This window comes from Carcharhinus amblyrhynchos, chromosome 3, assembly GCF_965287045.1.
Source record: "Carcharhinus amblyrhynchos chromosome 3, sCarAmb.v2.hapA, whole genome shotgun sequence".
Lineage (NCBI taxonomy): Eukaryota > Metazoa > Chordata > Chondrichthyes > Carcharhiniformes > Carcharhinidae > Carcharhinus > Carcharhinus amblyrhynchos.
In genome coordinates this window covers 133,609,842-133,634,295 of record NC_137326.1, presented here as the reverse complement: position 1 = coordinate 133,634,295, position 24,454 = coordinate 133,609,842, and the positions used below count along the sequence as shown (strand labels likewise).

The 24,454-nt window shown below is 43.1% G+C and overlaps 2 protein-coding genes across 2 annotated transcripts in view; one reads left to right on the top strand and one right to left on the bottom strand.

The window, feature by feature from the left end:
- The window catches only part of LOC145341146 (extracellular calcium-sensing receptor-like), a 51,724-nt gene that overhangs the window by 20,729 nt on the left and 6,541 nt on the right, over window positions 1-24,454 (top strand). The window contains exons 2-3 of the mRNA XM_080186038.1: window positions 22,372-22,486; window positions 22,859-23,141. Coding sequence (XP_080042164.1) covers window positions 22,893-23,141 — 249 coding nt within the window. The 5' untranslated portion in view covers window positions 22,372-22,486; window positions 22,859-22,892. The remainder of the gene's footprint in view (window positions 1-22,371; window positions 22,487-22,858; window positions 23,142-24,454) is intronic.
- Window positions 1,162-8,062, bottom strand: LOC145341144 (extracellular calcium-sensing receptor-like). Its single transcript, XM_080186036.1, has 5 exons — window positions 7,805-8,062; window positions 5,798-6,631; window positions 4,923-5,150; window positions 3,287-3,410; window positions 1,162-2,075 (listed from the first exon to the last, which is right to left on the bottom strand). The coding sequence occupies exons 1-5, from the start codon at window positions 8,060-8,062 to the stop codon at window positions 1,162-1,164; spliced, it is 2,358 nt and encodes a 785-aa protein (XP_080042162.1).

Below are 24,454 nucleotides of genomic sequence, written 5' to 3'. Positions count from 1 at the left end.
AGCTATGGGCCAAATGCTGGCAGATGGGATTATGTGGGAGTTCATGTGTTTCTAATGTGTTTGTGTTATTGGGCCGAAGAACCTCTTCTGTACTGTACGATTCTATGACTCTATGTGAGAAATGAAGAAGGAAGGACACCACATGTTATTCAGCCCATTATCCTTAAAAAGTAATCAACTGTTTTGAACTGGGAAAAAAACTGTCTAAACATTGTAATGCATTGATCTATGTTATATTAGAATGAAATAAACCTGTCACAACAATCTGGTGTCAGGTTAGAGTCCTTTGCAGAAAAAAAACTTACATAGACGCTGTACAAGTGCAAATCTTTCTTAAAGGAAGGGGCTGCAAAAAGAAACAGAAAATACCCTATAGATCTTATAGAAACTACCAATCTCACAGGAACATTCCAGAGGACTTGAATGTTATTGGACAGTCGATGTGGTCATGTGGATCAATACAAATTAAATCTTCCATGCATGAAGATTCCAATTGTAGCAAAATGATCAATTCCCAATTAATCAGTTTCTTTGGGGATTTCATTTATGTAATTTGCAGATCGGTGCATTGTGTGCTGGCTATCTTAGAGATTATTTTAGCCATCAGAGAGAGTATCATCTAATGAATGTTCGTTATTCAGAAAGCATGGAGGTGAAAATGAATTGATTAGTATAAAGTGATATGCACACAAGGCAAAACAATGGTTGACTGCAGCATGCTAATAAATCTTTATTGCCAAATTAGCAAACAACATGTTCAATAACACAATAGAGATAATGGTTCAATTTGTGACTTGGGTCACTGTCTGTGTAGAGTGTGCACGCTCTCCCCATGTCTGCATGGGTTTCCTCCGGGCGCTCCAGTTTCCTCCCACAGTTTGAAAGATGTGCCGCTTAGGTGTATTGGCTATGCTAAATTCTCCCTCAGTGTACCCGAACAGGCGCCAGAGTGTAGCGACTAGGGCCACAGTAACTTCATTGCAGTGTTAATGTGAGTCTACTCGTGATTACTAAATAATTTTTAAACAAATACTTTGGGATATCTATGCCCACATATTTCCCAGTTGAACTGCACGAAAACACAATTGGACGAAAGCATTAATTAATATGGAGCATAACATTTTACCACTTGAATAATCTCGCAAAATACGTGAATAATCCCTAAATCGTCTTGGAGCCCTTATTGCCCATAATGTGCTTCTTCGTGTTTTCGGCTTGCTTAAACAGGATGATGTAACATTTTGGGGCAAAAATGCAGAGAAGCAGCCCAAAACTAGAGGCCAAAATAGCGAACACCTCCACGGCGACAGCATATTTCCCAGGAGAACTTACATACGCGGGAATGAAAGTAATCCACACTGCACAAAATATAAGCATGCTAAAAGTGATATGTTTCGCTTCGTTGAAATTATTGGGGAGTCGCCGAGCTAGAAAAGCGGCCAGAAAACACACACAGGACAAGAATCCAATATAACCCAGTGCACAGTAAAAATTTATTACAGATCCTACGTTGCATTCGAAGATGATTTTATCTTTTGCATAATCGCTGTTTTTGCGAGGAAAGGGAGGTAATGTGCTCAGCCAGATGGTGCATATTAAGCATTGCACCATCGTGAGAAAGACAACGGTCAGCCGCTGTTGCGTCGGACCAAACCACTTCATCATATTATGGTTGGGAAACTTTGCATTAAATGCCATCACCACGACCACCGTTTTGCTCAGGACACATGAGATGCAAAGAACAAATACGATGGCAAAAGCAGTATGCCGTAAAATGCAAGACCACATCGAGGGTTCTCCGATGAATGCGATTGAACAGAGAAAGCACAATGCTAACGCCACAAGGAGGAGGAAACTTAATTCGGAATTGTTAGCTTTAACAACCGGAGTGCCTTTGTAAAAATAGAATGTGGAAAAGACTCCCATCGAGATACAGGCTCCAACCAATGCCACCAGCAGCAGAACAATCCCCATTGTCTCTCCAAATGAAAGGAATTCAACTTCTTTCAGCACACACCGATCTCGTTCCCGACTGGACCTGTATTCCAAAGGACATTTGATGCAATCCGTCGCGTCTAAAGAAAAAGACGCGAGTTTTAAAAGAACATTCACTCCAAATAACATGGAAAATTCTTTCATATCTATGACAGCTACATTATACAGGACTAACGCTCATATAGCCTCCGAATTTTCTCTTTCATCAGAAAAACAAAGAGTTTGCATTTCTGTATCTCAGCTCATAAACTGAGAACACCCAATGCCTGTTGCAACCGGTGAAATATCACACAGGATCTCTGAAGTGTTCTGGAGCAAGAGGAGGCCGTTCGGCCCATCGTGTCCACACCTGCTCTCCGGGTGAACAGTTCACTTGGTGCCATTCTCCGCCTTCTCCCCGTAACCCTGAACATTTGTCCCCAGCAGATAACAATTTAAATTCTCCTTTGAATGATTCAATTAATCCCACCGCCACCACACCCTTAGCCAGTGCATTATGGACCTTAACCACTCGCTGCCTGAAAATATTTCCTCGTGGCATTTTTGCTTTCTTTTGCCAATTATCTAGAATCTGTGCCCTCTCTCATTCTTGAACCTTTCACAAATGAGATGGGATGCTCTGTCCAAGAGTCGGTGCAGACACAATGAGCCAACTGGCTTCTTCTGTTCTGTGGGGATTCTATGATATGATCTATGCCTGATGTAGTGTAGTGCCCCCACCCCCTGTCCCCAGTCCCCCACCCCCAAGCTATGAATAATTAGCTACAGAAGCAACACAATGCACTGTTAGGGTGCGGAAAGTTAAGAACATAAGAACATAAGAAATAGGAGCAGGAGTAGGCCATCTAGCCCTTCGAGCCTGCCCCGCCATTCAATAAGATCATGGCTGATCTGTCGTGGCTCAGTTCCACATTCCCGCCCTCTCCCCATAAGCCTTAATCCCCCCCTCTCTTCTCAAAAACCCATCAACTAGCTTCTTAAAAATATTTAGTGAGGTAGCCTCCACCACTTCAACGGGCAGAGAATTCCAGAGATTCACCACCCTTTGAGTGAAGAAGAAGAGATTTATACAGAGTATCTCCCGAAATAAGGTGAACAGCTTTGTTTTTCTTATGAAGAACACAAGAAATAGGAGCAGGATTAGGCCATCTAGCCCTTCGAGCCTGCCCCGCCATTCAATAAGATCATGGCTGATCTGAAGTGGATCAGTTCCACTTACCCGCCCTCTCCCCATAACCCTTAATTCCCTTAACGATCAGAAATCTATCTACCCCTGACATAAACATATTACCAGTGATGTTACTAATTTCGCCATCAGGGCAGGGTAAGCAATCGAAACAACAAATAGGCTGTCCTTCCCTTGTTGCCTTCCTTTTTCCGGGGTTACAGCTCTCTGAACAAACTGCCCTTGGAACCTAAAAAAAAGACAACATGCTGGAATTCAAACTCTCTATCCATCACAGGATGTACTCACCATTTTATGCATATTTGTGTGGTTTCCAAACAGAAACGTCCTAATAATCTCCCAACATTAAAGATTCTCCTCTATTACAGCTGACTCAGCAGCACTTCTTCTACTAATTTTCTGTTCATTACGTTATCGATTATGGGAACAATTGCTGCCTCTTTTTTCAAAGTTAACTTAAAGTTTATTTCTTAGTCACATTGCATTCACACTGCAATGAAGTTACCATGAAATTCCCCTAGTCGCCACACTCCGGTGCCCGTCCGGGAGAATTTAGCATGGCCAATGCACCTCACCACCACGTATTTTCGAGTGTGGGAGGCCGAAACACCCGGAGGAAACCCATGTTGACATGGGGAGAATGTGCAAACTCCATACAGACCCAAGCCGGGAATGGAACCCGCGCCTCTGGCACTGTAAAGCGTCAGTGCTGACCAGTACGCCACTTCTAAGGACGTCACTATTCCTAACCTGGGCTTTGTTTTTACCATCTTTGACGTGAAGTCTAACCCACATTTCAGATAAAGAACACCATTTATCGCTGGGTGTTGTAATCTAGTCAGTCTGGTTTTCCTTCGATATTTTGGCTTTACACTTCTTTAATTGTCTATCCGATCACTGGTGTCATACATAACACGTTAATATACCAACACAAAAATAACCTGATTAATGTCTGCTTTCTGAATCTTCGTGTGGAATTCTTTCCCTCACCTTTATTCTTCCCACCAACAGGTCTGTAATCCGTGATGTTATCACCTTGACTTTCCCAAAGTTCCCTTGGGTTGCTTCCTGCTCATAAACAACAAGCAATCCAGGATCATAGAATTATAATGGTTGAGATAGGGGCCATTGGGTCTATCTGCTCTCGGGATAAACAATTCAGAGGATGTTGCTGCAATTGTGGGTGTAATAGGTCATACCAAAGAAAGATGAATTGCCATTTCCAACACAGGACGGGCAACTCAAAATAATGCAATGCTGTGTTATGTCTAGTGTTGTACGCTTGTAATCTTCCTGAGAGCAATGGGGCACAAAATACGTTCTATAACTCTTTACTAGGGATCCACTGGTCGTCCGTTATCTCAGCGCGGGTTCAATCCCCGTACCAGCCGAAGATGTCCATGATGCCCCTGCCTTCTCGACCTTGCGATGTGGTGACTCTCAGATTAAATCGCCACCAGTCAGCAATCCTACTCAAGAGGGAGAGCAGCCTATGGTCATCTTTTTTATTTGATTTTTGATTTGATTTATTATTGTCACATGTATTAATATGCAGTGAAAATTGTTGCTTCTTGCTCTACACATACAAAGCACACCGTTCATATTAGGAGGAAAGGAGAGAGTGGGGAATCTAGTGTTTTAGTCATAGCCAGGGCTAAGGAAAGAACAACTTAGTATAATATCCGGGACTATGACTTTATCTAGGCTTCCACGGCATTCATTTTCATAATGTGGACCTTACCGCAATTTGACCCCCACTCCAGACGATTGCCCCTTCACTTATCAGAAATTCTTGACCCGCAGGAGCAGATCCATCGTAACTTCCAACATCTACAATTGCAACATCACCCACGTCATTTGTCTGCCAGTTTATTATGTCATACTTGGGGACTGGGTCTCCATTTTCATCAAAATTCACTCTTTCTCCCAGCTTGGTGATGAAATTTAATGTTTTCATGTGATGCAGAAGCTAGAACGGCAAAAAGAAGAGTAGAGAACAAACGTTGCAATTACATAGCGCCTTGCACATCTCCCAAGGGCTCCCAAAATGCTTCGCATGAAAAACGGAAAGCTGTCATTGTTGTAGAAAATGCTGTATGCAATTTGTGCACAGCAAGATGCCACAAGCAGCAATGTGATATTAGTCTTTTTTTACTGATTCTGGTTGAAGAGTAAACATTTAACGCCACAAGGAAAATTCCCCTGCCCATCTTCAAAAGAATAAAATGGGATATTTCCCTTAAAATGGCAGAAAGGGCTCAGTCTTTTCGTCTGAAAGGACCACGGAATCGCACTGAACTATCGGAGTAAGTTTTACAATGAATGTTAAAGCGGAGTCCACAACCCCCTAACTCACAGGGGGTGTTATTCCCGAGCCACGACTGACATAGTTTTGCCGGAATTTTACCGCCTCGCAGAACGGAATTCTCCGTTGGCCTCGGGCGGGATTTTACGAGCCTCGCCCGAGCGAGGTCGCAAAACTGCGCCCAAAGACTCCTATATAAATCTACCACAAACATTCAGTATAGCCAGATAATAAGCCAAAATCCAAACGTTTGCACCCATTGACTCCATATATAAATTCAGCTGATGTTAACGATGCTATACATTTCGTACCTGCGATGGTTCAAAGTTCAGATCATGTATGCAACTTTTCTTGGAATTTTTTCCCGTGCTATTTTGACGTAGCATATTGTGTAGCGCATAAGCGATGGCGTAAGTTGCTTTGTACACGTTGTATTCAATTCTGTAGTGTGGTACATCTGTAAATGAATTATGCACTGCCCGCAAATCCTCTGCTCCTGTGCATTCATTGACCCACGGCTCACTTTTAGTGACACCTGTTTCGTTCCCTCTTTTTTTGAAGATGCAGCCAAATGTCGTTTCCCAAAATTCCTTCACTAGCAGGTTTCCGGGATACAGGGAAGGGCGGACTTGCATTAAGAATTCTTTCAATCCTCGTATATCTACTTTACGGATTGCAATTCCAATTGTGCCAGAAAGGAAGCGTTTACTTTCTGCCGCTGGTAGCGCTAAGGTGGCAGCCCAGGCTTCGCTTCCTATCCACTGTATGCCCGTCATATTTTGGCGTATTATTTCTTTGATAAAAACCTCCATGTCAGATTGTGTGAGGAAGGCCAGTACAACTTTTGTGGATGATTTCTTGATAGTTGCAATAGTTTTTAGTACTTTTTCCCTTGGGTATATTGCATGGAAAGTCTCCGAAAAGGCAACACAAACGCCCAATTGTTGCACGGCCTCTGTGAAAGCTTCCATCCCGAAGTTACCATAGTCATCATCACTTCTAACCGTCCCGATCCACGTCCATCCGAAATGTTTGACCAGCTGGGCTAAGGCCCTGGCCTGGAAGTAATCACTCGGAATTGTTCTGAAGAAGGATGGGTATTGTTTTCTGTTGCTCAGACACTCACAGGTCGAAAGGTAACTGACCTGGGGGAGGGGTGGGGTTGGGGTAAAGACATATGAATACATATTGATCCATTTGATATCTTGGCATTATAATATCCCATCTGCTTTTATCACAGAACTACCAGCCACGTTCTGGCCAAGCAGTACGTAACTGTTGTGTCACTTACCCACAACCTCACCATATGCCCCCAACAGATACATCCAGTTACGTAATGTATATCTACAGAAAAAAAAGCCCAAACGCTAAAGTTTTATTTGTTTCCCCAAAATATATGGGACATCGGGCGTCTGGGTCCGAGTGGTTCCCAGCTTGGGTGACTGTGCAGAGTCTGTACGTTCTCCCAGTGTCTGCGCTGGTTTCCTCCTACAGCCCAAACGACGTGCTATTTAGGAGTATTAGCCATGCTTAATTCTCCCTCCGTGTTCCCGAACAGGCGCCAGAGTGTGGCGACTACGGGATTTTCACAGTAACTTCGTTGCGGTGTTAATGTAAGCCTACTTGTGACACTAATAAACACATTTTAAAAATCCCTCCAGTCCGCACATATTGGCTGCCAACAGTATCCTCCATATCATATATCAGATTGACTCCAGAATGCTGAAAAACAATGACCTGAATTTTACCGCCCCGCCACAGGAATCAGAGCGGGCGAGGGACGGGCCATGGAAAGGTCTGTTAGCCTTGGGTGGGATGTTAAGTTTTCAGAACAAATGAGGTCGTAAAACGCGACGCTTTAAACTGCGTCACCAAATTTACTCCATGGTTCTAAAACTCCCTGACAAAGAGTGACATTAGGCACCAAAAGTAGCTTGGAGACATCCAAGAGGCAACCAGAGGCATGGTTCAATTGATAGATTTCGAGTTTTGAGAAGCCACCATTGAGTCATAATGGCTGATCCTTTGCTGGATATCTATTCTTTCCATAGATTTTGTTGCTGTATTCGAAAGAGAAATGCAGAAAGTTTGTTCTATAAACATTTTAATGGAATGGATTAAATCATTATTGCGTTGCACAAATATAAAGATTGAAATTGAATTCAATACTGCTGTGAGTCCAATATTTAAATATACCAGTTCCACTTCATGGACTGACTACTATGGTAAACAGAGATTATATGTGGAAATGGAGATGGACATTTTCTTGGTGCTGGTACTGCACACAAACTAGGATAACTGTATAATTAGTGGCTTACCATGGGGATCCTGAAAATGCCGATTAAGCTCGCTATTGCTAAGGACTGCGATGACCCCGAATCGCCAACAATTGCAGGTACCATGGGTGTTCTTTTACAGGTACTGTTCTGTGATATACCTTGGCGTCCGTTCAAAAACTCAAATGCTGCTTTCAGTGATAAACTCGGCATGGTGCATGCATCATAAATCCGATATCCCAGCGTTACGTCGGGAAGCAGAGCTGAATCCTGGTTTATTTCGTCAATGGCGAATATCATAGTGAGAGCGAAGCGAAAAAATCTGAACCAGAATCTGTGGGAATACATTTCGGAAAATTTACAAAATAAATAAACATCTGCAGGAATCTATTAGAAATAAATTACTGCAGATGCTGCAATCTGAAACCAAAATAGAAAATGTTGGAATATCTCAGGAGGTCTGGCAGCACCTGGAAGGTGGGAAAAGAGCTGACGTTTCGAGTCCAGATGACCCTTTGTCAAAGCTGACTTTTGCAGGAATCTATTCCTTGTTTCACAATTGTTGGTATGGCCGTGTAAGTTTGAAAAACTAGCATTTGCGATTCAGAGATTCCCAACTCAAGTGCACCAACTGAAGAATGGGACAGTTAGCACGGCTGCCTCACAGCTTCAGAGACTGGGGTAGGGTTCGATTCCCGCCTTGGGTGATTGTGTGGAGTTTGCTCCAGGTGGTCTGGTTTCTTCCCCGAGCTCAAAGATGTATAGGTTAGGTGGACTGGTCATTCTAAATTGCCCCTTAGTGTCCAAAGGTGTGTAGTTATGTGCGTGGTAGGGAAAGGGAGGCGGGATGGGCCTGGGTAAGATGCTCTTTCGGAAAGTCGATGGGTTAAGATGATGGGTTAAGTGGTCTGTATGGACTCTATGGTTCTAAGTTCGACTGAAAACTTAAATCGCCAATCGGGAATTTCCTCCTCCAACATTGCATTCAATAGAAATTCAGTCGAATCGTGTACTGGCGAGCCCAGAATCGCGAAATTCCGACCTCCGTCGGGAATTCTGTCCACTGGATCAGGCCTAAACAAACATGTTGAAGCTGTTGGCACATCACAACATATAGTCCGCACAATTTCTACAAACTGATAACCATAAAAGAACAAATGGCAACCAATCATTAAACGAAAGAACAAAATGCAGTTACTTACACCTTCCCAGCATTCTAATATGGTAAGAAGAGTGGAAAATATTAAAATATTTTAGACCACAGCCCATGCGACATTGGAACAGAATTAGGCTCCTTGGCACTTCGAGTCTGCTCCGCCATTCAATCGTGGCTGATATTTTTCTCATCCCTATTCTCCTGCCTTTTCCCCATAACCCCGATCCCCTTATTAATCAAGAATGATCTATCTGTCTTAAAGACACCCAATGACCTGGGCTCCACAGCCGTGAGCGGCAAAGAGTTCCAGAGATTCAAAACTCTTCGGCTGAAGAAATTCCTCCTCATCTCCGTTATAAAAGTTCGTCCCTTTAGCCTGATGTTGTTCCCTTTGGTTCTAGTTTTTTCTACTAGTGGAAACAGCCTCTCCACGTCCACTCTATCCAGGCCTCGCAGTATCCTGTAAGTTTCAATAAGGTCCCCCCCGCCGCCACCCCCGCCCTCACCTTTCTAAACTCCAACGAGTACAGACCCAGAGTCCTCAACTGTTATTGAAACCGATTGCTACATACCGATTCCATGGAATAGAAATCTGACAAATAAGACCTTTGACCGAACGTGGTGATATTTTTATCCTTGCTTCACAAAGTAACATTACAGAAAATTCAAACGAACAAGAATAGTACTTCACCAATTTTAAACCGTCGCCAGGAATTAGACAGAGCTCAGTAGGGATTTCGGAGGGGAAAAGTGTTTAGGAATGAGCCAACAGCAAATTAATCTATTTTCACTGATCCAAAGAGCTATGTTAATAAAGTGGATCATTCTTTAACAATCAATTCTTTCTAATTAATACTTGAGGAAATTTAAAATCTTAAATTACTTCCACTTGCTGCCAACTCTTTGTGACCCGAAAATCCAATCGTAACAATTGAATTGAAATCAAACATTTTGAAATGAATCGGAAGGTGTCTACAAACTTTGTGCATGTCAAAGGTTGCGGTTGCATTTTGAAGCTGAGGTCCCGATGATTCACTTTGGCATGCACACGGAAAATCCCGCCGAGAGTGATATCTCCGGGTTTAAACAGGTTCATCAAATCATCGGAGCCCCAGTGTTCGCAAGTCGCTTCATATGTGGCGCGGGCTGGAAAATAATCAAATAACAACAGCATCAAAATCAACTGGCGATAAATCAGTAACATCTTCCGTGACACTAACAGCAGTTGGACCAAGAGTTGCCACTTAGTTCATTTTATACTAAACTGCACTCCAGCCTTTAGCTAAAATCGATCTGATTTTCCACTGACATTACACACGTTACCATCAAATCCCCCAAAGAAATCAAAGTGTCTCTTTGGAGTATTTGAGCCAAAGAACAGGGCGTGAAACCAAACAATACAATATCGCGTCAGCAGGGGCAGTTTTATCAAAACCAACTCCCCAGAGACCATCTTGACACCTGAGCTCGAATGTATAACATTAATCAGATTGTCTTCGAGGCACGGAAACTAACACATTTATACCGTATTGTTCCGAACGGCATTGCAAATCTATCGGAGTGGAGATATGTTAACCAATTATTGCTTAATAATAAACCCGATACAAGAGTGACAATCAATTTTACCAGCAAATGAAACCATCCTTCATTCTGACATTTGTCAGACAGAACTATCAGTCATATGAATGCAATTTTATTAGATAATTTTGTGTCCCAAGTGTATCAAAATTCAAGTGGAACAAGGCCATGCAGTAAAAGATGAGTTAACAGAAAATGTGATGGACCTTGACATTGTGCGATACTGTATCTGGTGTAACGGCAAGTTGGAAGCATGTTCTACATTACTCATAGATGAATACATTTGAACATCTCCAATGCGATCGCTGTTACCAATTTTCAGAACGTAAGAACACCACTCAGTCACTCATCCATCACTTCAAGCCTGTTCCGCCATTTAGTTAGATTTTTTTATAGCATTGTACGAAGTCAAGGTCTGCCTCCGTGTGATTTAATCATATACTTTATTTATCCCCAATCGAAGTGCTTACTGAACCGTATAGAAATTCTGGAGGAATGCCCACAGACTTCAACATCCTGCTTTGCGGTCAGTTGCTGCACCGTGCACCATTCGATAAACCGCACTGAGGGTAGTCAGAAAGACATTGTTCACATTTTGCCTTAGATTGTGAATATTTTCATTGGACGTCTTAAAAGTTTCTACAACTTTAATATTTACCTACCTGGTTGCAAGGCAAAAAAAACCAGATATTAGAGGTCACGAGTTGGCATTCAGGGTGGCAAAGGTAGCAGTGGGGTCATGAACACTAAATCATGAGGGGAGACGGCACAAACAAGGGACGTATTCCTTAAGATTTAGAAGATAACTCGTTGATTTGATCACCGGTTTCAAAATAGTAGGAGGAACTGATAGGGTTGATGTGATCGAGTCATAGAGTCATAAAGGTTTACAGCATGGAAACACTCCCTTCAGCCCAACTTGTCCATGCCACTTTTTTTTTACCACCAAGCTAGTCCCAGTTGCCTGCATTGGGCCCATATCCCGCTATATCCATTTTACCCACGTAACTGTCTAAATGCATTTTAAAAGAAAATTGTACCTGTCTCTACTACTACCTCTGGCAGTTTGTCCCAGACACTTAGCCTCATTGTGAAAAACAAATTGCCACTCTGGACCCTTTGGTATCTCTCCTCTCTCATCTTAAACCTATGCCCTCCAGGTTTGGACTCCCCTATCTTTGGGAAAAGATGTTGACTATCTAGCTGATATATTCCCCTCATTATTTTATAGACCTCTGTAAGTTCACCCCTAAGCCTCCATCAGGTCCTGATAGTATCCCAGTAAATTTTTTCTGCACTCTTTCTAATTTAATAATACCCTTTCTATAACAGGGTGACCTGAACTGCACACAGTTTCCAGATGGTTCTGACTGCTTTACAGGGATAGTCTCCCAGAAAAACTTTAAAGGACTAAAACCACTTCCAACTCTTGGGTAATTATAATTCTGCACTCCTAACAGCCCCCCACCCTGCCCAACTAGTCCTCAACCCTCAACAACCCCACTGACCAGCCAAGAGAACACTGATTACCCTTCCTATCCTCCATGGAACTTACTGACTATTATACCATCCCCAAACCATACCACCACCTCCAACTACCCTCCCTATTCCCAAACTACATGCCACCTCCAACTACCCTCTTAGTGGCATCTTAGTAAATCTTTTCTGCACTCTTGCTAGTTTAATAACATCCTTCCTATAACAGGGTGACCAGACTGTACATAGATAAACTATTTCTGCTGTTTTGGGGAATTTAGTACTAGGGGGTCCAGCCTAAGGTTGGAGCCATGTCTTTTGGAAGTGGAGTTAAGAAACAATTCTACAACTAAAGGATGGTGGAAGTTTGAAACTAGTCTTAAAATGGCAGTTGAGGCAGGGTCAGTTGGTAAAGTAAGATTGATTGATTGCTGTCAACTAGGATCATTAAAGATAATGAGTTACGGCCCTGGACCAGAACCCCAAAGTATATTACGAAGCCAGACTAGACCCCAACAATTTTGCTGTTTTGGCACAAATGTGAGGAAAGGATGCTTTGTTCCAGGAGTAATTTCACTGAAAAATTAGGGATCATTTCTCAAAAAAACATTATTCTTAACAGTTTAAGTATAACGCTAACAAAGTGAAGCAGCTGAACTCATAACATTTAAACTGTTTATAAACATGAAAATAAATAACTCTAATTTCTAACTTACCCCTTCTGTTCCAAATAAGCAATATTCTTGTGAGAGGCTTAAATCCTGCTTAAATATTCTTGGCAATCACAAATATATTTGCTATGAGAGTGGAGAACTTCAGAGTTTTCAGAGACATATGGAGCTTCAGGAACATGAAAAACTCTCCTAACTTCAACCAGAACAGAACCTAATCTCTAAATCCTTTTTTGCAAAAGCCTGTTTTCTCTGCAAAAGATCTAGGATTGCACATAAACCACAATGCAATCTGACCCTGCCAATCACCCTAACCTGAAATCCCAGGAGATCATGAGTAAATAAAACTCCACTAATTTTAGTTAACATAATCACTTGCAAGGTTGGAATGAATAATTATTCTGCTCAGCACGATGGCATATTGATTAGCATTGCTGCTTCACAGCAGTAGGGACCTAAGTTCCATTCTGGACTTGGGAGTCTGTCTCTGTGGAGTTCACAATTTCTCCTCATATCTGCATAGAACATAGAACATAGAACACTACAGCACAAACAGGCCCTTCGGCCCACAAGTTGCGCCGATCACATCATCACCTACCAACCTACAGACCTATCTATAACCCTCAATCTCATTAAACACCATATACTCATCCAGAAGTCTTTTAAAAGACCCCAGCGAGTTCGCCTCCACCACCACTGACGGCAGCCGATTCCATTCACTCACCACCCTCTGAGTGAAAAACTTACCCCTAACATCACTTCTGAACCTCCCTCCCCGCACCTTAAATCTGTGTCCTCTCGTAGCGACCATTTCAACCCGGGGAAATAGCCTCTGAGAGTCCACCCTATCTATTCCTCTCAACATTTTGTAAACTTCTATCAGGTCGCCTCTCAACCTTCGTCTCTCCAGGGAAAAGAGTCCCAGCTCCCTCAACCTAACTTCATAAGGCATGCCTCCCAGTCCAGGCAACATCCTTGTAAATCTCCTCTGCACCCTTTCAATAGCTTCTACATCTTTCCTATAGTGAGGCGACCAGAACTGCGCACAATACTCTAAATGAGGCCTGACAAGGGTCTTATAAAGTTCCAGCATTACCTCCCGACTCCTAAACTCAATCCCTCGATTAATGAAGGCCAGTACACCATACGCCTTCTTGACCACCTCCTCCACCTGCGAGGCCGATTTAAGAGTCCTGTGGACCCGGACCCCAAGATCCTTCTGCTCCTCAACACTACTCAGACTTCTGCCCTTGATAGTGTACTCGTTCATCCCGTTGGTTCTGCCAAAATGGACGACTACACATTTATCCGCGTTGAAGTCCATCTGCCACTTCTCCGCCCAGTCCTGCATCCTATCTATGTCCTGCTGCAACTTTTGCCATCCTTCCAGATCATCCACAACACCACCGACCTTCGTGTCATCAGCGAACTTACTTACCCATCCCTCCACTTCCTCATCCAGGTCATTTATGAAAATGACAAACAACAAGGGTCCCAGAACAGATCCTTGAGGCACTCCGCTGGTGACTGACCTCCATTCAGAAAAAGCCCCATCCACAACCACTCTCTGCCTTCTGCAGGCAAGCCAGTTCTGGATCCACATGGCCAAAGGCCCTTGGATCCCATGCCCTTTCACCTTCTCAAGAAGTCTTGCATGGGGGACCTTATCAAACGCCTTGCTGAAGCCCATGTACACTACGTCCACGGCACTTCCTTCGTCAATGTGTTCAGTCACATTATCGAAGAACTCAACTAGGCTTGTAAGGCACGACCTGCCCTTGACAAATCCATGCTGACTATTCCTGATCATGTCAAACCTCTCCAAATGTTCGTAAATCTTGTCCCTCAGAAGCCTCTCCATCAGCTTACCAACCACTGAGGTCAGACTCACCGGTCGGTAATTTCCCGGGCTATCTCTGTTCCCTTTCTTGAAAATAGGAACTACATCCGCAATCCTCCAATCCTCTGGAACCTCTCCCGTCTCCATTGACGACGCAAAGATCATCGCCAGGGGCTCTGCAATCTCTTCCCTCGCCTCCCACAGTATCCTGGGGTACATCCCATCTGGTCCCGGCGACTTATCTACCTTGATAGAATTCAAAAGTTCCAACACATCCTCCTCCTTAATATTCACGTACTCAATCCTTTCCATCTGCTGCAAATCCATAACAAAATCTCCCAGATCGGCTTCCACTGTGAATACTGAGGCGAAGTACTCGTTAAGCACTTCCGCCATTTCTTCTGGTTCCACACAAACCTTTCCCCCCTCACCTTTTATAGGTCCTATCCCTTCTCTTCTTATCCTTGTACCTTTCACATATTTATAGAAGGCCTTGGGATTCTCCTTAATCTTACCCGCCAAGGTCCTCTCATGACCCCTTCTGGCTCTCCTAATTTCCCTTTTAAGTTCCCTCCTACAGTCCTTATACTCCTCAAGATCTTTAACATCTCCTAATTCCCTGAACCTCTTGTACACCTTCCTTTTCTTCCTGACTAGGTTCAACACATCCTTTGTGCACCACGGTTCCCTCGACCCACCAAAACCCCCTCGTCTCATCGGAACGTTGTCATTCAGAGCTCCAGACACACATTCCTTGAATATCTGCCACCTTCCTTCGGTACTTTTCCCTAAGAACGCCTCCTTCCAGTTTATTTGTCCAAGTAACTTTCTGACTTCTTCGTATCTCCCCTTACCCCAGACAAACACCTTCCTAGCCTGCCTGATCCTATCTCATTCCAACGCAATTGTGAAGGAGATAGAATTATGGTCACCATTTCCAAGATGCTCTCCTACCGAAAGATCCATCACCTGCCCTGGTAAGATTTTGAAAGCGTACACCCATTGAGATCCACAACTAGATTCTTCTCCTCATTGTACTTAGCCAGATGAAAGTTGCAATTATAATGAAATAAAAAGCTGAGAGAAACATTACTGTTCAGAGGGAAAAGCAAATATCAGCATCTTGAAATCCCAGCAAGTCTCAGAATGCTACAGGGAGAAATATAACAATTACTGCTATGTGGGTGGATAACGTGGTCAAATGTGCACAGTAGAAATGAACAAGCAGACTGAAATGAATGAAGGGATAATCTGCCATGTTGGATGAGAGCCAATTTTGGGCACTGCATCTGGGCTGCTCCATTTGGATTTCTGCCACAGGTTCTGTCCTGTCCACCTAGAAATACACTGTCTCCTTGATTGAACATCTGAGCCAAACTAATAATCTTCTTCAATATGGTACTACACCGCACATTCCCCCTCCCTCCAATGGTCACCCCTTTAAACTGAAAATGTTGCCTAAATTAATTGCAGAAGTCTTTGAACAGCCAACAATCTCATAGCTCCTACTGGAACAGGCAGGCTGACAAATATTGCGTTATCTCTCTGAAATACAATACAGATATCCAGCGCATTCAGCCGCCCACCAATTTCTGGCGAGAGGCATTTAAATTTAGTTTAATCCTCGTTTAATTGCAATTGATGAGCCTGGGACGCAATCGGCCAGGCTCGCTTGCCTTTGTGGCCTCGTTGGGAGACGTTCTTTCTGGCAAGGATCATTTATAAAGGTCCCCATCCCAGTTGTGATTGTGATGGCCTCGCCGGGGAAGGTCCTTTCTAGCAAGGATCACGTATGGTCCTCATGAACAGTAATCTACTGTGATACCTCACCGGTAGAACCGGAGGCCATTGAAACCCCTCCTCCCTCCCCCCGCTGGGAGCCACAGAGGTTTTTTCATGCGCTATTGTGTCCTCTACTGCTATAGCAAGCTGACTGGCGATTTAAATCTCACCCCCTTCCCACAGGCGAGGAATATTCCAACCCATTTCTTCCTGCACTAAGTGCATAGAATTCTGGATTTGAACTCACCAAATAAAAGGGTGAGAAACTCTCCAATTTTCCTGCCCATCCTGGGCTTACAATTTCGTTGGTAAGATTGCTCCCTCTAAGCAAGGCAACTCGTCAAATACATTTTTGTTGCTCATGAATGGATCTGTATTTGACATGAGGTTGCATTCTTACCATCTTCACTGCTAAGTGAACCAAACAGTCTATTGACCACAGCACAGCGAAACGGCACCCTTTACTATGTGACAAATAACTTACTGATGAAGGAGCGAGTGAAAAAGGATGATTTTGTCCCCCTAACCCAGAGGCTCTGATGTTCCCCCGACCCTTCCCATCCATCTCTGTACTTCGGCACTCTGAACTGAGATGCACCTCTGCAAATACCTACGATTTGAATAGGACTTCGTTGTTAGTTCTTTGCAAAACAATACTACCAGATCAACGGAAGAAACTCGGAGCAGTACTTTCCTATTTCTTGGGCGTGTCTTCTGTTTTTTTTAATGTCTGGTTACGAGGACCTTTACCTTGTACCAAACGCCCTTTTAAATTAAACTGTCCCTGCCTTCCAGTCCATTAGAAATCTTCCTTATTCTTGCATGTCTCTCGCCATTCGTCTTGCTTTGGAATTGCTTATTAACTTTCAAATCTGCCCCATCTGCCAGTTCCAAGGAATGGTTAATTCTGTTTTCTCTCCATTGACATTCACCATTTGCAGTCTTCCCTGTCTTTTTATTTCACTTTTCTACACTTTTATAATTGTTTCAGTGATTATGCCAATATTTCTTCTCCATCTCTATTTGCCCCGTGAGTAGGTGATTTGAAGGCCAGTTCAGGGGGGCAGCCAAGAGTCAATCACATTGCTGTGGGTCTGGAATCCCATGTGGACAAAACCAGTTCAAACAATAGATTTCCTTCCCTAAGGGACTTTTTTTTATTAATTCGTGGGACAGAGGTGTCACTGGTTGGCCAGCATTCATTGCCCATTCCCAGTTGCCTTTGAGAAGGTGAAGGTAAGATGACTTTTTGAATCACTGCGGTCCTTGTGCTGTGGGTTGGCCCACAACGCTGTTAGGGAGGGAATTCGGAAATTTTGACCAAGCAACTGCGAAAGAGCACTGATGTATTTCCAAGTCAGTCGGTCTTTATTCTTGTTGGCAAGTCATATCTGGTGAAGTGGCACAGGAATCAGTGATAAGGCCTCAATTGTTTACAACTTACATTAATGCCTTGATGAGATGACTGATTGTATGGTAGTTAAATTTGTTGATAGCACCAAGATGGGTGGGAAAGGGCATTGTCAAGGGGAAGAAGAGAGCCTGCAAAGTGGTGTAGGTAAGTTAGGTGAGTGGGAACATTTGCAGATGGATTATAATGTGGGAAAAGATGAGGTTATCTATTTTGGCAGGAAGAATATAAAGACAAAGGGAGTGCAGAACTTTGCAGAACCCTTCCTAACAGAACTATACGTGTATTTACAACACATGGACTACATTAGTTCAAGGGGGCAGTTCATCACCACCTTCTCAAGGGCAGATGAGGATTGGCAATAAATACTGGCTTAGTCAGCGATACCTACGTCCCACAAATGAACGAAAAAAATGGAATGTTGGGATATTTATTGCCTAGGAAATGGGATATCATATTAGGGAAGTTTTGCTGGAGCTGTGTCGGCCCATATTAAGACAATATCTGGATTACTGTTTACAGGTTTGTAAACATCTGGGAAAGGAAGACATTGAGTTAGAAGAAGTTAAGAGAAGATCTATTGGACTCATTCCTCAGATAAAAGTCTTACTGAATGAAGAAATGTTGACCGTGTTGGGTCTATGCTCATTGGAATTTAGAACAACGCAATGTGACCTTGTTGTAACATATAAAGTCCTGTGGCAACTTGATAATGTGAATAACAGGCAGATAATTCCCATTTTGAAGAGACGAGAACAAGAAGGCATAATGTGAGAATCTGACTTATTTCTTTTAAGACGGAAATGAGAAAATTTTCTTTCTCTCAGAGGATCATCAGTGTTTGGAATTATGTTCCCAAAAAGCCATGGAGGTCAGGTCATTGAATCTATTCAAGGCCGAGATAGACAGTGTAATGAACTTGTTCTTATTTTAAAGTTCTGCGTTCCATGGAGTTCAACTTATTCCCAATTTTCTTATTACATTCCCTTGCTTCTTAATTGCATTTTTTGATTTTTTAAAACAACTTATTATTTTTCAAATTGTTAGTCATTTCATCTTGTAGTTTTAATATCTTCTCTGGAGCTGTAATTTTTTTTGCTGATTCCTCTTTATGTTAAATAGTTCCTCAACCCTTTTGAATCCCTTAACTTATGTGTTTCTTCCCAGGTGGAGTCATCATGTTCTTACTGGACATGTACATTTCACAAATGGAATCTTCATTTCTACTTGTCTCAACTTCTGCCAAACCATTTTCAGCTTTAGTGTTGATGGGGTTTGTCTCTGAAAAATGTGTTAACTTGCTTCCATTCATTTGTTGTCTTTGGTTGCTTCGCCCCCACCCCTTCTAAGGTCATCTATTGCCTCCTCAGCTCTTTCGTTGCTTGTTCTGACATCTTGCACTGCCTTTGTCTGCGACCTTCTGCAATGCTGCTGTCCCATTGTCTTCCGTTTCTTCTTGTGGTTGTTGCTTTAAATGTATTGGCACGTTAAATGTATTGACACTTAAAATGATTAACTCTTCAAATGCACTACCGCTTTAAGACTGTCATCCTTTAGCAAAAGTTAGCAGCTGCATGTTCTCTCTCTGTGCTTTTCCGACGCTGTTGACATTTTGACGGGAACGGGCTGCTCTGGTCTAAAGTTACAAAAGCCCTTTCCACGACTGGGAAAGCCTGTCTATCAATGTCTGAAGTTTGCCCCCCCCCCGCCTCTTTTGCCTGAATGGAGAGTCTGATCTCCCTCTTCTTTTTGGCATCCCTATTTTTGTCAATTTCACCGGAGACCCGACCCAAGGGGCAGTTCCTGAATCCATTTAACAACTTTCCATTTTAAAGAGGGGGACTTACACTCCCCTATTCTCCAGGACTTCTCTGTTGGAAGTCCCTCAGTGCAGGACCACCCCCATTCCCCACCCACTTCCCTCCACTCCCCCAACTCTCCCCTCCTCCCTCCCCCCACCCCCACCTCCCTCAACCCCACCCCAACCCCAACCCCCACTTCTCCCCAACCCCACACCACACCTACACACACACACACTCACAGCCTCTTCATTTTCTCGCACTTTTGGGACATCTTTCCCTTAATACTTTAAACACTGTGCTCTGCTTTCTCTTTGTAAAAGGGAGCATTTGGCTAACTGTAGGCCCAATCCGCGCTTGCCCCGTGTCCGTCCCTCAGAATCCGGCCACATCTCAACGTCTCAAATGACTCTATTGGCTGAAAGACAGGCATTGGAGTGAGTATGTCCTTCAGAGTTCAACGAAAACAGGAGACTGACAGGTTGCCTGTTTGATAAATGTTATCTCCAGCGCGCAAACGCAATGATTGCACGCTTTAGACTTCGTCAGGAACTGTAAAGGTCGTTATTAACAGAAACAAACTGCACAGAAACCAGCTCCCCCCCCCAAGCCTGACTATAAGAATTGTTTGATATTCCTTCCAGAAGGGGCGCTGTGGGCGGCATTGCAGACTGTGCTTAGGACTGCTGCCTTACAGCGCCAGAGACCCGCGTTCAATTCCCAGCTTGGGCACTGTATGCAGAATCTGTACGTTCTCCCCATGTCTGCGTGGGTTTCCTTCGGGTGCTCCGGTTTCTTCCCACAGTCTGAAAGACGTGGTTAGGAGCATTAGCCACGCTAAATTGTCCCTAAGTTTTCCCGAACAGGCACCGGAGTGTGGCAATTAGAGGATTTTCATTGTAGCTTCATTACGGTGTTAATGTAAGCCTATTTGTGACACTAATAAATAAACTTTAAATGAAATAAAATAAACAGTAACTTTCAGAGTAGTGTGTGTACTATTTACAAAATAGGGACTCACCAAATTCCATTGGACAGCACCTTCCAAACATTCAACCAGCCCCTTCGAGAAGGACAAGGGCATCAGATAGCTTGGGACTGTTTCCCCTCCCAGTCACTGACCATCCAGACTTGGAAATATATTCCTTCACTGTCACTGGGTCAAATTTCTGGAATTCCCTCCTAAGCAGCACTGCGGGTGTACCTACACATCGGGGACTGCAGCGGTTCATGATGGCAACTCACCACCACCTTATAATGGGCAACCAGGGATGGCATAGTTGCTGGCCTAGCCAGAGATGCCCACATTCCATAAGGTAAATAGTGTATAAAAATCACAAAACACCCAACTACCCACCCCCTCGATTACCCAGGTCCCAATCCGACCACCCAAGTACAAGCTATTAATTAATATTGAAAAGAATGACGGTCCTGTTTCTGATTCCTGGTGGATATCATTGAATTCTTATCTCCCTTTAGTCCCTTCACCAATATTATATCTATGTTGCCGCTGTACTAATTGCACTGGCTTCCCATTTTCTGTTTGGTGAAAGGCAATGGCCACGATTTTACCAGCTCGCCTCACCCACGATAGGCGTGACAAGCCAGTAAAATCGTATGAGAGCCAAGAAGTCGGGATCGTGCCCGATTTCTTGGCTCTCGTGATTTTACCAGCAGCAGATTTCTGGTGCTATTTATTCAAGTAAATGGAAATGCTAATTTATATATTAGCGAGCCCAGGACGCAGTTGTCCAGGTTTACTTCCCTTGGTGGCCTTGCTGTGAGACGTTCTCCCTGGGAAAGAAAACACCATGAATGGGGAGCAGTTATGTTGCAAACTGTATTAAAGTATAACATGGTATGTTGGTACAGTGGTTAGCACTATTGCCTCACATTGCCGGGGGCCTAGAGTTATAGATAGTCATGGACAAAAGTCATAGACTAACCCTAACCTGGGTTCAAGTCCAACCTTACGTTATGGTGTGGAACTTGCACGTTCTCCCTGTGTCTGGCTGGGTTTCTTCTGGGTGTGCTCTGGTTTCCTCCCACAGTCCAAAGATGTGTAGGTTAGGTGGATTGACCATGATAATTATATGGGATATGGTGGAGGGGAGGGCCTGGGTGTCATGCTCTTTCAGAGAGTCGGCGCCTACTGGATGGGCCAGATGACCCCTCCCTGCACTGTAGGGTTCCTATGGTTCTAGTCCCACACATTTGGCCGCACTCACCATGGTCATAGCCGAAGGATACAGGGTAAACCATTTAGGAATGAGATACGGAGGAATTTTTCATCCAGAACCTGGTGAGCCTGTGGAATTCACTACCACAGAAAGCTTTTGAGACCAAAACAGTGTATGTTTTCAAGAATGTATTCGACATGGCTGTTTGGGTGAAAGGGATCAAAGATTATGGGGGGAAGGTGGGATCAGGTTATTGAGTTAGATGATCTGTCATGATCATAATGAATGGCGGATAAAGGGTCGAGGGGCCGAATGACCTACTCCTACACCTTCGTTCTCTGTTTCTACGTATTTGCTTTCATTTCAAGTCTGCATCCAATTACCCTCTGAACAAAGTCCTAATGAGAATCTGCCTTGTGTGTCCTTGTCCCTCTAGAGCTTGGGATGTGACAAGACTTGCTCATGAACTCTTTCCTTTGTGGTTTTTGGAGAGGTTACTCAACATTTCCTTGACACTGAACCGAATTAAACTGAGAGACACCGGAAGACAATCAGCAGCAACTGTATATAAAGATAATTTGCGGCAATTTCCGATCATATTTACTTTTGCTGAGGAACGATGCGTTACCTTCTGCTTTGGGTTCTACTCACCATGTTAATACCTATAAAGGCAGACAATCAGCCAACCTGTAAGCGTTGGGAGGAATTCGATTTAGTCAGTTTATCCAAGGATGGAGACGTCGTTCTGGGCGGAATTTTTAGCCTGCACTCCAGTGTGGAGGATCCGGAGTTTTCCTTTGAATCGCAACCGAAAGGGGTAAAATGCAAAATGTTAGTTGGATTTTGCAGTTAAAGAAATCCACTTAAGTACATTAAATGTATTTGGTAAGGCGGTTTTGTATCATTGAGATTGCTTGCATATGGAATTGCATTAGGTGCAGCAATGATAAACGGAATAGTACCCTTTAACAATGACTACTAAAACAGATTATGTTGAGTTGGCCATGAGTTGATAGAATTATACCGGACGGGAGCCACTTCATTTGTCACTTTCTTTTGATGGTTTGCAATTAATTAATAAACGCATCTTTGTTACTATGAAATTCCAATAATTGTACAATCAAATCTAGAAAACAGCGTGTGCTTGGGAAAATATTGACGTGTTTTTTCCAACCTATCCACTGTCATTTTCGCATGTTGTAGTTTTGATTTCAGAGAATTTCGCTTTGTGCGTGCAATGATGTTCGCAATCGAAGAAATAAACGCGAACCCGACACTGCTCCCAAATATTACACTGGGTTACCGGATTTACGATTCTTGTGGCATGCCATCCTTGTCTATTAAAGCAGCCTTTGGGATTTTGGATGGGCAGAAGGCTGCTTATTCAGAGAAGGACTGCAGGAATATTTATGCTATTGTAGCTGATTCGGGATCCTCTCAGTCCGCCGCAGTGGCGAGGTTACTGAGTCCCTTCAGAATCCCCATGGTAAGTGAAATCTATAAGAGATTACAACATTGAAATATTCCTTGGGAAAATCCTGGAAGACAGAGTACAATTTCATAAATGATTACAAAGATTAATTAAATTGACACTAGATTAACATCTTTTTCCAAATTCGCATTAACTCCCCCTCCCTGCTCCCAGGAATAACCATTGAAGGAATAAATGAACAATGGCTGCATCACGGATTTTTAAAATTAGCAACATTTCATCCGTTGCTTTGTCATGATGGCAGGTACAGAGTAATACACAGAATATATAATTCACTCATTATCCCTCTCCTGCCACTCAAACATTCCAGTTGAGATGATTAGATATATCATTGAGATTAATAATGTTCCTAATATGGAAGGATGGCTAAGCGTTGCTGATCTAGAAAGATTTATTGAACTATCCTCTCGTTAAGTGTATGTGCGTCACAAAGTACAAGTTGCATAACTGTCTCAGGGTTATTCTTTCAGTCCAAATTTAATAACACTGATTCTCCAATTTCCTTTGTACTTTTATGTCCTCGTTTCAGTTTGATATTTCAGGATATATTTGCAGTTCGTTATTTATATCACATTTTAATCTATTGATTGCTTTTTTTGTAAAAATCTTTGTGCCAGTTATGCCCTGTGTCATTTTGTAAGATTCATGTTGTCCATGCTCTGGAACGCCTTAGTAACGGCAAACATTCCTCAGATTGCAGGACAGGGGGAAGTTTGCTCCACTACCGCCACCCCCCACCCCCACCCCCACCCCCACCACACATACCCCGCCACACACAAACACACATTTACCACTCATCCAGAACTCCTGATTTTGCGAAGGATACAATATACAGCGAAATTGGCGAAAAGTCGCACCGATTGCCATTAAGCGTAAGTATGTTTCATTTTCTTAGCTTTAAACGTACTGAAAGTGCCAACAATATAACTGAAATTAGTATGGAGCACTACTTTCGCAGAATGAATGTTTTGCATGCAACACATTCTAGCCCCTGACAATCATTTAACATCAGAGGGGCTTTAAGAATTACTCTGTGCAGCCAACAGAAGAACATGCCTGCAAGCATAAGTGAACACTCTTAAACTCAGCAGGCCTGGCAGCACCTTTGAAGAGAAACCAACCATCAAAGTCTTAATGACCCTTGTATAGAACTTTGCAGCATTTATCTATTCTTATTCCAGATTTACCATATCTCCAGAATTTTTTTTGTTCTAAACATTTGACAGTGAATATATAGATTTTTATACTGTGGCATATTAATAGACTTGTTCAATTCTGTTCTCATCGGACGTTCAATTGCATTCACT

Coding starts and splice junctions, on each gene's coding strand:
- LOC145341144 (XM_080186036.1), bottom strand. CDS start 8,062: ATGATATTCGCCATTGACGAAATAAACCAGGATTCAGCTCTGCTTCCC. Junction 5,151..5,797: donor TGAACTTTGAACCATCGCAG/GTACGAAATGTA, acceptor TTGCCGTTCTAG/CTTCTGCATCACATGAAAAC. Junction 3,411..4,922: donor GGAGTGGGGGTCAAATTGCG/GTAAGGTCCACA, acceptor TCTTTTTTTTAG/GTTCCAAGGGCAGTTTGTTC.